At 37.7% G+C, this 13,910-nt stretch overlaps 1 protein-coding gene across 1 annotated transcript in view; it reads left to right on the top strand.

Annotated features, from left to right (window-relative positions):
* Window positions 1-13,910, top strand: part of pcdh11 (protocadherin 11) — a 162,331-nt gene that overhangs the window by 97,123 nt on the left and 51,298 nt on the right. The window contains exon 5 of the mRNA XM_027017044.2: window positions 10,526-10,727. Coding sequence (XP_026872845.2) covers window positions 10,526-10,727 — 202 coding nt within the window. The remainder of the gene's footprint in view (window positions 1-10,525; window positions 10,728-13,910) is intronic.

Here is a 13,910-nt window from a genome sequence, read left to right as displayed (position 1 = left end):
TAATACAGGCACATAAATGCAGCTCCTGGAGCGACTGTCAGATGACAGGCCACACAATCCTCTCACCTCCAATAAACAGCTGAGGAGGATGGCTGGTGCCTGCAAGGCCGTTCTGCAGCACTGAGCCACTACGACAGCTTGAGCTTGCCTGTCCTTTCACTGCATTAGTACACTGCTCACCTTTCCTGCTCTGTCTTGCTTAAACCTCCCAGATGTAACAACACTACTTCTCCGACATCGTTGACACTTGGTCATTTATTGTATTTGGATTTTATCATGATAGGATTTTAACTTCATACATTTGACAATAGTCAAATGGGTTTCCAGTTGACCAGATTGAAGTCCAATTGTTATTTAGTGTGAATTATGCAAATCTGCTCATATTATATCCCCGACAACCAATTTCCTATGTAGTTCCTATTTTCTTGTTGCACCATACTTAAATAAGTAATGATAAATAATGAAAACCCTTAAAAAAAGTAAATAAATAAAATTGCATTTCCATTTTGAGGTCATTCTTGTATGGTTACATCATGTGATGGGAGGGGGAGAGATTTTTTCAAATGTGACTCAGATAGACAGAAGCATTAACACTTGTATCTCAAACCACCTTCTTATCCAAATATAAAGGTGATACCCAGGGACAATAATATTTTTTTCCAGGTGCCTTTTATTTGAAATGATCATTATGTATGTAGTTTACTTCCAATAATTTTCCTCTCCTAGCTTCTATATTTGGTCTCTGGGGCAAGAAAAAAATATTCTCTGTCCTTGCTGCACTGCATTAGTGAGAGTTTAGGTGCACATATTTTTCTTTCCTTTTTTTCAAAAGGTTGAACATGATAGAGCATCATTCGTCAGAGAGGCAGTCTAGGGTGACTGTTATTGAAGAAGGTTAGGTTCATTATAGATTTTGTCCTACATTCATGGTCACTTTGAAATGAATAAGAATTTCCATTTGACAAAAGTATTTTATGGAGATGTAAGCTGTAAAGTACAGCTGGGATTTGGGTTCCCAGTGGCATGAACTTAGTCCAGCCATCAACAGTCCTGATCCAGCTTCACAATAGGAATTGGGTTGGAACTGGCCCGTAATGGTTACTCAGTATGCTTAGTCCAGAGAGACAGATTTGGGAAAGAGCTAGAGCAGTTGAAGGACAATGCTGTACAAGTACTCCCCTGAGGACTGAGAGCCCAAAGTGAATGTTTCTCTCACATGGCAGATGCCACAAGAGGGCTCTGACCCCTACAAGGGCATCTTAAGAAAAAGCGTAACACAGCCACACACAACTGTTGAAAACATCTCAACCATATGGCTACCGTAATGAGCACAGAGCCTATGTTTATTCATGCATGCTGAATAAACCAAGTGTGGAATTATAACCTGTAATAAAAGTACAGTGAGCTGAACTGAATAAAACTTGGAAAAGGTTCAATTGAGAATGTTTGCCAGGTGTCTTTGGCTGTAAACACATTCAGGTGGTGGAGCTTTTTGAAGTTGCTAAGACACCTCACTGTGCACTATTTATCAGAATAATACACTGAGCTATAAATGTACCTGGAGACCTGGAGATGGATTAGCATTCCTACTGATTACTACGGTTGGTTCCTTGCATCTGATCTACTGTGCGGCAGTGGAGGAAGAGCCTTGTACTGAAGCACACACTGGCACAAAAATAAAGTTCCTTCCACAGCACATAATTTAAGCTAGTGATTAGGACCTCAGGTTGTCTGTTCTCTATAAGACTGACCATGATAAAAACAGAATGTAACACAAGGAGGCCAGGCAGGATGCAAGAACGAGCCATGTAAAACAAAGTGATGTTTATTTACACACAACAAAAGACAATGTAGCTCACAGGATAACATAAGGTTAAACAACGACAACCAACAACAACTACACAAGACTTTATATACATAAACCGTAACGACACAAAGTGAGGAACAGATGTAATACACGGAAGGGCGTGGCCATCCAGATGAACACACACATGTACACACACACACACACACGCACACATGCACATACACACATTTGGCAGGAGGGGCCTGTACCATGATACAGAGGCAAGTGTTTCACTGCTACAACCTTGTTCTAAACACTGCTAGCTCTACAATGAACAGTATGAAATGTAAAGTGTTCAATAAAAATATGAAGACTAGTTTCAGACTTTGCTGTGAATATGTCATGATTTACACCCTGCACTGTTTGATAATGTTTTATTTTGGCAGTAGTAAGACTCAGAACATCATGCTGTTTGCTTCTGAAATTTACTGAAACGATACTGAACAGAAAGTATTTTTAAACAAATATAGTCTAGGTAAATACAACAGACAGTATCATTAGTTGTATGAGCTTTATCAAAATTGAAGTATATTCACAGAGCATGATATTACAAAGGTATTTTAGCCCAAATTTTGGCATAAGAGTGGATTGTGCTCATTCTGTTCCATTGTAATTAAGTGTAAATTTCTTAAAGTAACCAGTATATTTTCTCCATTTTAAATAGACCCTATTTACTAACATACATTTGCCATTATTTTCAATATTGCAATATAGCATAAAAAGTAGGGTCTAAAAACCAAAGCCAGCATCTATGAATAATAAAATATTACATTCATTTGAAGGTTAATGGAACATGCTCTGCAATCAAGTGACTTTTTGGTCAGAAATGACCTGTCAGACTTTTCTGCTTCTTGTGATTACTCAAAAAGAAAAGCTTCACTGCATCTTTAAGATGAATTCAAATGAACCCATTCGCCTTGGCACTTTTAAAAGGATGTCTAGGGTTAATGTGATGTCATGAAAACCAGTAACCTTGTATTATAATGTATATAAGGATACCACTGGCTAAGCTATATCTATATATAATAGCTATTCATTTGAAGGAAAAAAGAAACGGTTTCAAGGTTGAAATAAATTGGTATCTAGAGACACACAACACAATAAGCCCTGGTGCTTTTAATCAATTATTAATCCATTATTTTAATGATCAGAAAGCTTGGGATGATCAAAGGCCTGGTTCATGCCTCTCTGCCACAGCTCAGTGAGACACACTGCAGCTCTTTGATGTGCTTCGCCAACAAATGCCCTTATCTCCGCATTCCTCTTATAGCCATAGGCGTGGGAACTTTGAAAGCACTGGTCTAGAAAGGGACCATGGATAGGCCAGGGTCATAAACCTTTTCTTTAGCCATGGACCTAATATGCAGCACAGGGGCACCTACATCTTTGAATCTGTACAATTTGAGCTTTGATAAATGTTATGTTTTCTTCTTCATCCTAACCCAGTCACAATGTGATTTATTTATTTAGTTAGTTAGTTGTTTTGTAATCATTGATAGGCCATACAATTGAATTTGATTCTACAATGTGTTCAGCAATGTTATCATCTACTGCAGAAAATGTTCACTGACTTCAGTGTTAAAAATTGCATAGCAAATTTATTTTAAGTCTGTCTGACAGATCTTATTTTTTGTCAATTTCTGTGGTGCTGGATTGCATTGCTCTGAACAGAAGAATTTGTCACCCAGTGCAAGGAAAAAACTCACATTAACGTGCAGTGGTTCTGTCTTATGCTAAAAGGACTCCCCACAGTGAGAGCACAGTTCCATTCATGATTTAATCCTAATGAGCTAATTAATTTGTTGATTATTATTTTCTGCCTTGAGATACATTTTTGAGCAGTAGTGTTTGTCTTTACAAACCACAGTGTCATTCAAGGGCAGTAAATATACTTGCAATGCTGATGAACTAGTCCAATCTGTTTGACATAGTGAAGTGATGTCTGTGAAAGCATTACAACAGCTTATTGATGATCAGTATTGATCCCTCTATCAGATCTGTATGTGTACTGTAAATCAGACAAGGTTGCTAATTGATTTCAGATAATCAAGGAATACAGTTGTATGAGATATATGAGAATGTAAATGGTCTTTATTGAAAGTGTACTGTTCTCATTTTTATGTATTTATTTATGTTTGTGATTACTATTAGCTGTATGAAGCTTTTTCTATTGACCTACTTTCTAAACTGAATGGAATAATTGAATGGAAATTATTTATTTTGTATAGACCAGTGCTTTCAAAGTTCCCACACCTATGGTTATAAGAGGAATTAGGAGATAAGGGCATTTGTTGGCAAAGCACATTTTCGTTCTTCTTCATTTTAGTGCTACTACCATAGTTCATTGGATATGAAACTTTTGTTTACCAAACCATTTACCAAACATCTTGCTTTGCCAGAAGCACTACTTGTACCTACTAAAATCTCTCTATAAATGTCTCCTATAAACGGATGCCAGGGGTTCATATGTAAATATTTCATTGGGATGATGAATCTCAGTTGTTTTCCTTTATATAAATGATTATGTCAGTTGCTAGTGAAGCAATGTGCCTTTGTCACTATTGTCCCCCATGACCTGAATATTTGTGGCCATCTATAGCCTTGTAGACATGAAGACTACCTCAGTCTGTGCATCCTGTACTGTAACTAGTGTCTGGTCTCCTCCATGTCTAACTGAACTCTTGGAATTATTTGTTGATTTGTTGACAATCAAAAGCCATAAACATCACTCTCCCTTCCTGCTGTCCTTACTGCACCTCTTCAGCATTGGGACTTCTGTGCCATCACATTGCTCTCTCATTTGTGAATTTATATTCTTAGAGTTTATATACAGAACAAAAACTACTAAATAAATTTAATCTGTTATGTGTAGTTAAGCTAATATAGACTCCCTTAGAGGAGAAAGCTATTCTAAAGCTTCACACATCTCTTTTCGTAGTTTGGAGGTATGTTACTATTTATTGTTAAAGTTTTGATCATTCATTTCATATACACTTCTGTCTCCATCTGACACACATTGATGATGTCATCAATGTGTCAGTGATTGTCGATGTCTCTACTATGAGAAGCAGTCTACTCAGAGGTATTTCAGAGTACTAACACTGTAATTACAGCCATCTGATGGCTGCCTTCGCTTTCTGACTGAAATCAATACTTAAGCATACACATCATGTAAAAAAACAATGCAAAAGTTGTTTACTTGTTTCATCTTGTTCAGAATTGCCCTTAAATCAGGGATCAGCATAAAATGGGTCTAATGGTCAGTGTTCTAAGAAGTCTTCTGTAGTCACATGTGTCTAGACAAGGTGGTAATTGGAGCTGCATGCTTTGACCTTCCTTATAAACTATGGTTTGGATTGATCCTTTTAGTCTTTTGTGACTGTCCAAGCTTCTAAGAAGCTAACTAGAGTGTAACATAAACCACTTACAATGGCTTTTGCATTTACATTGTATTTTAGCTCATTTCTCTGGGTCAGCAACCTTAATTTGTAAAATGTCCCATTGTCACCTGTCGCCACTGGTTTGTAATGGAGAATGTGGCACTAGCTACAGTAGTAATGACTTCCACACATTAGCTCTCTGATGCATAATGAAGTGACAGTTGTTTTCCCTTTTCATTTTCCTGTATGACCCTGTAAGACCTGTCCTAGCTTTAACAAGCAATTTTTGATTTCTATTCCATCAAAAGGCAAATGTCAATTGTAAATGCTTTGTAATTCAATGTACTCCATCAGGAGGAAAGGGCCTTAAGCACAGTTGAGACTGTCATTTCAGTCTCTGGAGTGTCTGCTCCAGCACACTTAGGCTCATCTTTTTATTATGATGGACCACTAACCCAGGGTTAGTTGATCACCAACGTTCTGATTAGAGTGACCCCTAATACCAGCCATTCAGTAAATTGTTGCACTCAGGGTTGAGCTGAGTCACCTTCAAATCCCTAAAACATTGTGGCATGTTTATTTTAAAAATCATTTGAGGCACAGCCATAACATACTGTCCCTGTGTGTTGCAGCAGCGTAAAAGACATGTTTCACCAGTTCTTTCAGGTCATGTAGGTTGTTTCTCTACATCATAGAGCCTCACTACACTCCATTGCCAAACAAGACCCAAAGATTGCTTTTACATTAAAGATATGTGAAAAACACAAGCCTGTTGATGATGCCTGACCTTTGTTCCCACAAGTCATGTATGTTACTTTGTGATTGTTTTATCTATTGCCTGTAGCTATTACATGCGCGCACACACATACATACACATTTAGCATTTTTCTTTTCTTCTTCTGTATCAAGATCTTCAATTCATGCTAAGACAAATAAAATTCAGTGTCTGCAGTAACCTAAATCACTGCTATTCTAAAATGAAGATTTTTATGTTGCTTCAGATATTTAGGCCTTGGTTGTTTTGTTTATTAGCATGAGGTGAAGGGAAATGTCAAGAACTGTGTACATGTTTTTTCAGCTGAGTAGTTCAGTGCACAGATTTGGAGCACTGCCAGTTTGGTGCCTTGCTGGCTTCTGAGCAGAGACAAATGAGAAAATTAACTGTAATTCTAGTTCCTGGTGCTCCTCTGCTTGAGATCACTCCTGCATGCTACTGTGGAGGCGAGATGCCGAGCAGCTAAGGTGACACTGGGGGTCACACTACATAAGTGCTGCTGCATTAGCTAGCCCATCTTCTACTATTCAAGAAGATGAGTTTTAACCTGTGAAACAAAATCAAACTGATGATCATCTCACCCCCCCCCCCCCCCCCCAAAAAATGGAGAGAATGCATAACAGAGCTTGAAAAAAATGAGAGTAGTTAATCTGGCCTTGGTTAAATGAAACCAAACTTTCTTATAACAGTTTACTTCAACACATTCTTTAGAGCAAAAATACGAGGAGAACTGTATTAATTACACTTTTTCCTGAAACATGGTCAGATTTAATACAAAACTATATTCCTATTTCTTCTGATGGGCTGTCACGCATCAGTCACCAATCAACAAATGATACACCAATAGTAAATCATGTTCACATATCTGATATCAAATACCCATTTATTAGTAATGCCTTTCACCTGTCTTATTATCACTGACATATTGAAGTCCCACAGGTGTCCCACAGGTGTCTATGTCCAATACCCTTAAGATAGCAATGAATAATATAACTTAAAGCATTCTTTTTTTTCTTGAATATTATCTATTTTACTTTAGCAGTAGGACAGATGATGGCAAAAAAATGGAGAAATTACATTTTCATGTTATTGTTATAATACATCAAAGTATTAGAATTACACTGAGTAAAACCCTAAAACAGAATTAAAGGAACAAAACCAAGGTTGGAGTGAAAAACTGTTGCTTGAAAAATAATTGTCTTCTAATTTTAAACAAGGTTTGCAGAGAAACAGGATGTTTCAGACAGAGGCCCTGTGCAAGCAAAGTGCATGTTCCTTCCTTTAGATTTTTCCATTGCATCGCATCAATTACCACAACAATGTGTGTAGTATATAATTATTAATATAATATTTAAGCATTATTTAGTCTTAGTATACTCATTAATATCAAATTATTTTCTCATTTCTATTAGACGCATACAGAAGATAACATGTAACAGACAGATATTGCACATCTTACTATTTTTTTACTGCCCTATTATAAGCAATTGATAGTGAATTACCCTTTTCAGTTAAATAGATTTTTCACTGCTCAATTCAGCCCTCAGGGTAGAGGGTCTTCAGCCAGCCAGCCTATCTCCAGTGATGTACTCCTAAGTGGCCACTGTTTGTCACTCAAAATGAGGCAAGATAGCCTGCAGTTGCCACCTCAGAAGATAAAGGGAATTTTTTTTTTTGTATAACACTGATGTTCTGACTTTACTAGCAATAGATGACACACGATGCACTGATCTGTGACTTCCCTCCTGTGCAGGTGGCTGATATATTTCCTCGATCTTCTCCATGTTAATATGAGGGGCATCTAATCCTCTCCCTGACCAGCCTTACTCCATCTGCACTGTGACTGTGTTGCCACCACTGAGGGCATTGGCAGGGGCCTGTCTCACTACAAAACTTGGCTTATTTCTCTTCTTTATCTCTATGCACATCCTTTGGATGTCAGTGTTTTATCTGGTTGAACAGGATTTGTTTGGTCTTGAAATCTCAGCTAGCAGCTTGTGTTTGCTTTACGGATTTCTGGCATGCTTTTGAAACAAGTGATAATGCTTTACAGTACATAGACATCTTAACCCATTCAAGAGAGAGGTAACATGCACATGTGTGTGTGTGTGTGTGTGTGTGTGTGTGTGTGTCTATATATATATATATATATATATATATATATATATATATATATATATATATATATATATATATATATGCTAATGTGTAATGGTGTAATGATTAGTTTATTGAATCAACTGAGAAAAAACGTAAGACTGATCAACAGCTTTAGAATGCAAAGTCACACCTCACTTCAAGTATACAAATTCTCAGTCAAAGAAGACTGTTTAGTGGTTTGTGATTATCTCTTGGCTGGCCTAGCATTTCACCAACAGACCAAATCTGCAAAGCTCCCCACCATGAGATCTTTGTTTATCTCTGACTTTATTATTACCATGGCATTTTTCATGGCATGAAAAAAATGAAGTCACAGCTGGCGGAGCCTGTGTAGCCTCTGAATTATAGACGGCATAATTCCACAGCAGCATCTTGTTGTTCCGTCAGCATAGATCAAAGATAAATCAGTAAGTGGAACACCCAGATCTAAGTTCACAAAAACAGCAGCCTTAGGGCCAAAGCAGAACAGATCAGTAGAGTCCTTTGAAAAAAGGTTTCAGGGTACATTGTCTGGAAACAGCATATAATTTGTGATACTTCAGTGGCAGTTTCCAATCTTATTAATGCCTCCAGGCTTGTAAATGCTCAATGAAATTATTGTTTATGATATTGTTAAAATGAAACAGTACTTTAGGTACTTGACAAACAATAACTGTTCTTAATGCAGTATGTAACTCAATTTAGGCCAGTTTCAATTTAATATCCAAAACAATAAATCATATGATATGTCAATTTCTCAAATATTTTTGACAGAAAATCATACAGCTTTGCTCATTTTGAGTGTAAGACCATAGAACTGCTCAATTGAAATTGATTAAAGTAACTTAGTTACTCTATCACTGAGGCATTAATCATAGCATCATTGTACTTTGTAGCATCATTGTAAGAGAATGACAAGATAATTTTTTTTTTAGCTGTTTGAGACAGAAACTGAAATCTTATTATAGTGCTAGTTTTCTAATGGAGAAAAGGTCAACCACTTGAAAACAGACCCACCTAAAGTGACTATGTTTGTGCCTTAGAGAATACAACTTGTTCATAAAAGTAAAAGAAGCCACATTTACATCATAATGGTGGACTTAAGGGAACTTTTGTCTAATTTTAAAACCCTTTTGTGGTACAAGTGGCTAGATAATCACGCTAGTTAAAAATGTTTTTGTTGCTTACCCACACACTTTTTTTCTTAATTCCCCTAGATTTCTGTGTATTTTGGCTTGTTTGTAGTGATCTTATTTTGTAATATAATAATGTATTTTTGATTAATCTCTTTGGCTTCTCTATCAACCCTCTTCCTTTCTTCCTTAACTGATTAAAGAAACTCTAATCAACATTTCTTCCAATTTCTATGTTTAATTTTTCTTCTAATTTCTGTTTTATGATTGTTTATTAATGTTCATTTTTCTTCACAAAAATACTACACCACCAAATCATTACCTTCAATACAATCTTTCTCTCCTGCAAAATAATTGCTCGTAAACACAAATACATATCTCAGTATCATTGCTTTGAATTTTAGTGTAGCAAATGCATTTAGTCAATTTTATTCCCAGTATCATAATGCTATAGGAAGTCATCCAAGAGCTAATGATACACATGGATGTTTCTCGTTTATGGTGTAAAAGCCTAATGTTTAAAAAAATTATTTACATTAATTTGTCTGAACCTGAAGAAATAAATAAAGCTGTGGATACCTTTGGCAATTTTCTTACTCCCAACAAATTGAGTGGCTGCAAAATGAGGTCACTCATTTACACTCTTGCAGTTAATTCACTAGAAAGACAAGAGTGTGCTTTCTTTGAACAAGAAAATCTACATAGACCTGCCTTAGTAAGGCCACTTAATCTACATCCTTCGTCTACCATTAAATTGTCATAGGGGGTTGGAAATTCTGATGCATAGTGAAAAAGAATCATCAGTTCGCATGACTGCAGGCAATCTTTACCAATTAGATACTGAATACTTAACGGGGAACATGATATCAGAAGTCTAAACCATTTTTGTCATTAATGTAGTTTTGTGTAATACAAAGTAGTATAGTACAGTATAATCAGTGCCCTGAAATACGTGAATAGGGAAAATATGCTGTGATATGCCAGAACACACAGTATTTCTTTGTTTTTACTGCTACAGGCTATTGTTACCAAATGCAGCTATTAATTTACTTGCCAGATTGCAACACTGCAGAACACATGCGCTTAAACAAGACCTATTTTGCACAGCACATGCAGCACTGTGTCCTAGACAGCAATTCTCTTGTTTAGGAAGATTGTTCATAATGTTTTCTAAAGTTAGACTCTCAAAGCCATAGTTATTGGTCTAAGAGACTTGGCCTAACTTGCGTTTGCGCACACATTTGTATTTTAGCAGACTCAGCGGCGCGTGACCTTTCACCTCCCAGACGGCTCTCAGGAGGGCAGCTGCAGCATCGGTGTTGGCGAAAAAGAGGTGGCCAGCAGTGCCAGCACTACCCATCCCCTGCCTCTGGGCTTCCCGCAGGACGAATACTACGAACAGACCTCACCCAATAGCCGCACAGAGGGTGATGGCAACTCCGACCCTGAGTCCAGTGAGTCCTGACTCTCAGCATATGCACTCACAAAGACACTAAGAGGTAGTGCATGGTCAGTGCCAAGTACAGAGAAGGAAAAGAGTTTGTTTGCTTGCTCAAGTTGTTATTGTTTAATGAGGCACACGAGAGTTGGTTAGTGTTTGTGGCAGACATTCTCTGTGTTGGATGGCCATTAATGTGATGGACTGGAAATGTCACAGTGCTGGTTTGCTGGTTCCCCAGTGTAGTATAGTTGTCTGATGGGCCTTGTGGAAACTGGAGATTTAAATCCCCTGATAGCAACGCCAGAATATAGCAAATGTGTCAAAAGTTACTCGTGGACATTTTGATTTCAGGTCCATTTCTATGCCATAATCAGTCGGGTGACTCTGATCAGCATAGATCTCTTCATACCGCAAAGGCCTACCCATGATATGGATGAATTATTGTAGCATTGCTCCACTTGTCAGAGGTGACTAGTTTTTTAAGGAAAGACAGCGGAGGAATAAATTGCCTTGTGTTCACCTGCAGATATTTTTCTGAATGTGCCGTAAATGAGACAATAGCATCTCTGGCTGGACTGTGAGCGCGTCTTCCCCCTCTGCATTGCAGCAGAACTCTGACAGAACCTGCCATTTCAGTGTGCAGATGAATGCATTTGCATGCATACCATGGCCAGCTATTTCCATACACATGATCAACAATCTTTTCTCTTAGAATAGCTTTTGTCCCACCAGCTCTGAAGTCTATGATAATGACCTTTTGCTGTGCATTGTGCTGCTCCTGGCATATAATCAGGTCTTTCTGATATGCTGTTAAAAAAGTAAAAGTAATACCTCAGGTGCCATAAATGGTTTCTAGCATTTCTGAGTCCATAAACTCCTTGGCCAGAGGAAGATGGGCCCCACTTTGAGTCTTGGTTCCTCTCAAGGTTTCTTCTTTATGTTCTAGGGAGTTTTTCCTTGCCAATGTCGCCCTTGGCTTGCTCACTGGGGGCTTGGACTCTTTGTTAAGCTGCTTTGTGACAACATCTGTTGTTAAAAGTGCTATATAAATAAATTTGATTTGATTTGATAACTAACCTAAATAGTGTTGAAATGTAACAAGATTTTATATATATACACTATATAGATAGATAGATAGATACTGTAACACCCGCAGGACAAGGAGCAGGACACACAGACTCCCTTGACGTGGATAGGCATTTATTGACAGTACACGATACAAAGGAGAAACACAATGGCACTCACACAGAACATGCAGAGTGAAACACGAGTAACATCCAATATTGACAAAACAACCACGATCATGATGTGCAGTACAAACAGCATCAAAACCAGAGACAAAGACCGACAAAGAGGCACATACCAACAGGGGTTTAAAACATAACAACTATAAATCATGTGGAGGTGTGTACTAACAACAGGGGCGTGGTAACAAGCAAGATTGTGTGTGAACTCCAACTGAACAGTGGGAAGGGGAGCATTCCATAACAGATACATAATAGATAGATACTTAATAGTAAATTATATGTATGTAACTCACAATCTCAAGGTCAATGCACCAACATTTCTAGGCAAAATTACTGTTGAGAATTCCACAGTTTAGGAGCCAGAGTACTGACAGGTCAGCCACCCTTATAAGAGAGTGTAGTATAAGACACTGCAGTTGGACAGTTGTTGGAGAGTCTGAGAAAATGAGTGGTGCAGTAAAGATGGAGCAGTTCCCTATGATAAGCTGGGGCCTGTCACAGTACAGCCCCTCCTCCCAAACGTCTCCCTGTGTATTTGCGTGTGTTTTTTCATCCAAATGGCCGCGCCCCCCAGTGTTTCACACATGCTCCTCGTTGTGTATTGTTAGTGTACGTGTAAATAAGTCTTGTGTTTAAGTGTGAATGTTGTCGATGTTTGAACCCTGTTACCCTGCAAACCACGTAGTCTTCCTTGTTTTGTGTTGCAATAAATGTATCATTGTGTTTTAAATTACTCGTCCCCGCATCTTGCTCTGCCTCCTCGCATTACAGGGCTAGTCCATGAAGGACTTTAAATGTAGTGAGCAGTATTTTAAACTGGATGCATGATGCATCTGGTAACCAATGCAAGTCCCTAAAAATAGAGGTGATGTGAGCAGATTTTTGTAAGTAAAAGTAAGTAATTAAAGTAAGTTGTAAGTAAAAGCTGTAGTTTCTGAGATTTTAACAAACCTGAAGTTTGTTAAAAAAAATGTCTATTTAAATAGATACTCAAGGATTGCTTCTTAGTTCACTCCTTTTCATTATTTATATGATTCCACTTGGTCAGATTATCCATAGTCATTATCTAAATTTCCATTCCTATGCTGGTGACATATGTGCTATCAAACTATCCAATGATATTAGTAATAGTAAAAGGGTAGATGTCTAGTATATTGTTCAAAAATGTTTCTGAACAAGTCCATCACAGAGGATGAATGTATAGGATGGTCCCATTTTAGTCCCCATTTTAACATCTTCTTGTAAACATAACCCCTTTCATTCTTAATTCTTACATTTAGGCAAATTAATCTTTATAGAAAAAAAATGTGTCGTTGATTGCATTGTTATAAAAGATTAAAATGATTAAAAACCCACTGCGCATTTTTAAAACAATTTTTGAAACTATATTCCTCTAAAGTGACAGACTTATGAACTCAAGCAATCTGCCTGAAAATGAAAAACCCATCAAGCACATTTTATCATGCAGATTGTTTTGCCATTGTGCATGAGCTGGTCTGATACAAATCTTTTCATGTATTTATAATAAGGCTGGGCACCAGGGCACTGGAACAGTCTTCCCAAGTCTTCCTTGGGACCCTACCATGTGAGCTCAGCAAAGATGGAAGTTCACTCAGTCCCCCATTTTTTTTACCTAAAAGTTCACTGATAAAACCTGACACTGTGGTTGAGAGTTCAAAAGGAGAGATAGATCCCCACTCTGTTGACAGACTGGGAGACGAGAACATCAGAGGCGAATGTGTGCAGACAGATTAGATATGGTTTTATCAATGAGAAACAGACAGCCTTAGCTGTGGCAATCACTTATCTTGTCATCTCAATTTGAAAAGAGAGAACAAGAGAGAGAGGGATAGGAAGAGATGGAGAGGAAGAAAGGAGAGGAGCAGTGTCAGGAAAAAAAAATGTGACAAGAATGAAGAGAATAAAGCAGCCAGCTTCCTAGGGTTTAT

This window comes from Electrophorus electricus, chromosome 12, assembly GCF_013358815.1.
Source record: "Electrophorus electricus isolate fEleEle1 chromosome 12, fEleEle1.pri, whole genome shotgun sequence".
NCBI lineage: Eukaryota > Metazoa > Chordata > Actinopteri > Gymnotiformes > Gymnotidae > Electrophorus > Electrophorus electricus.
Note: the sequence above shows the minus strand (reverse complement) of the source record. Positions and strands in the feature narration are given on the sequence as shown.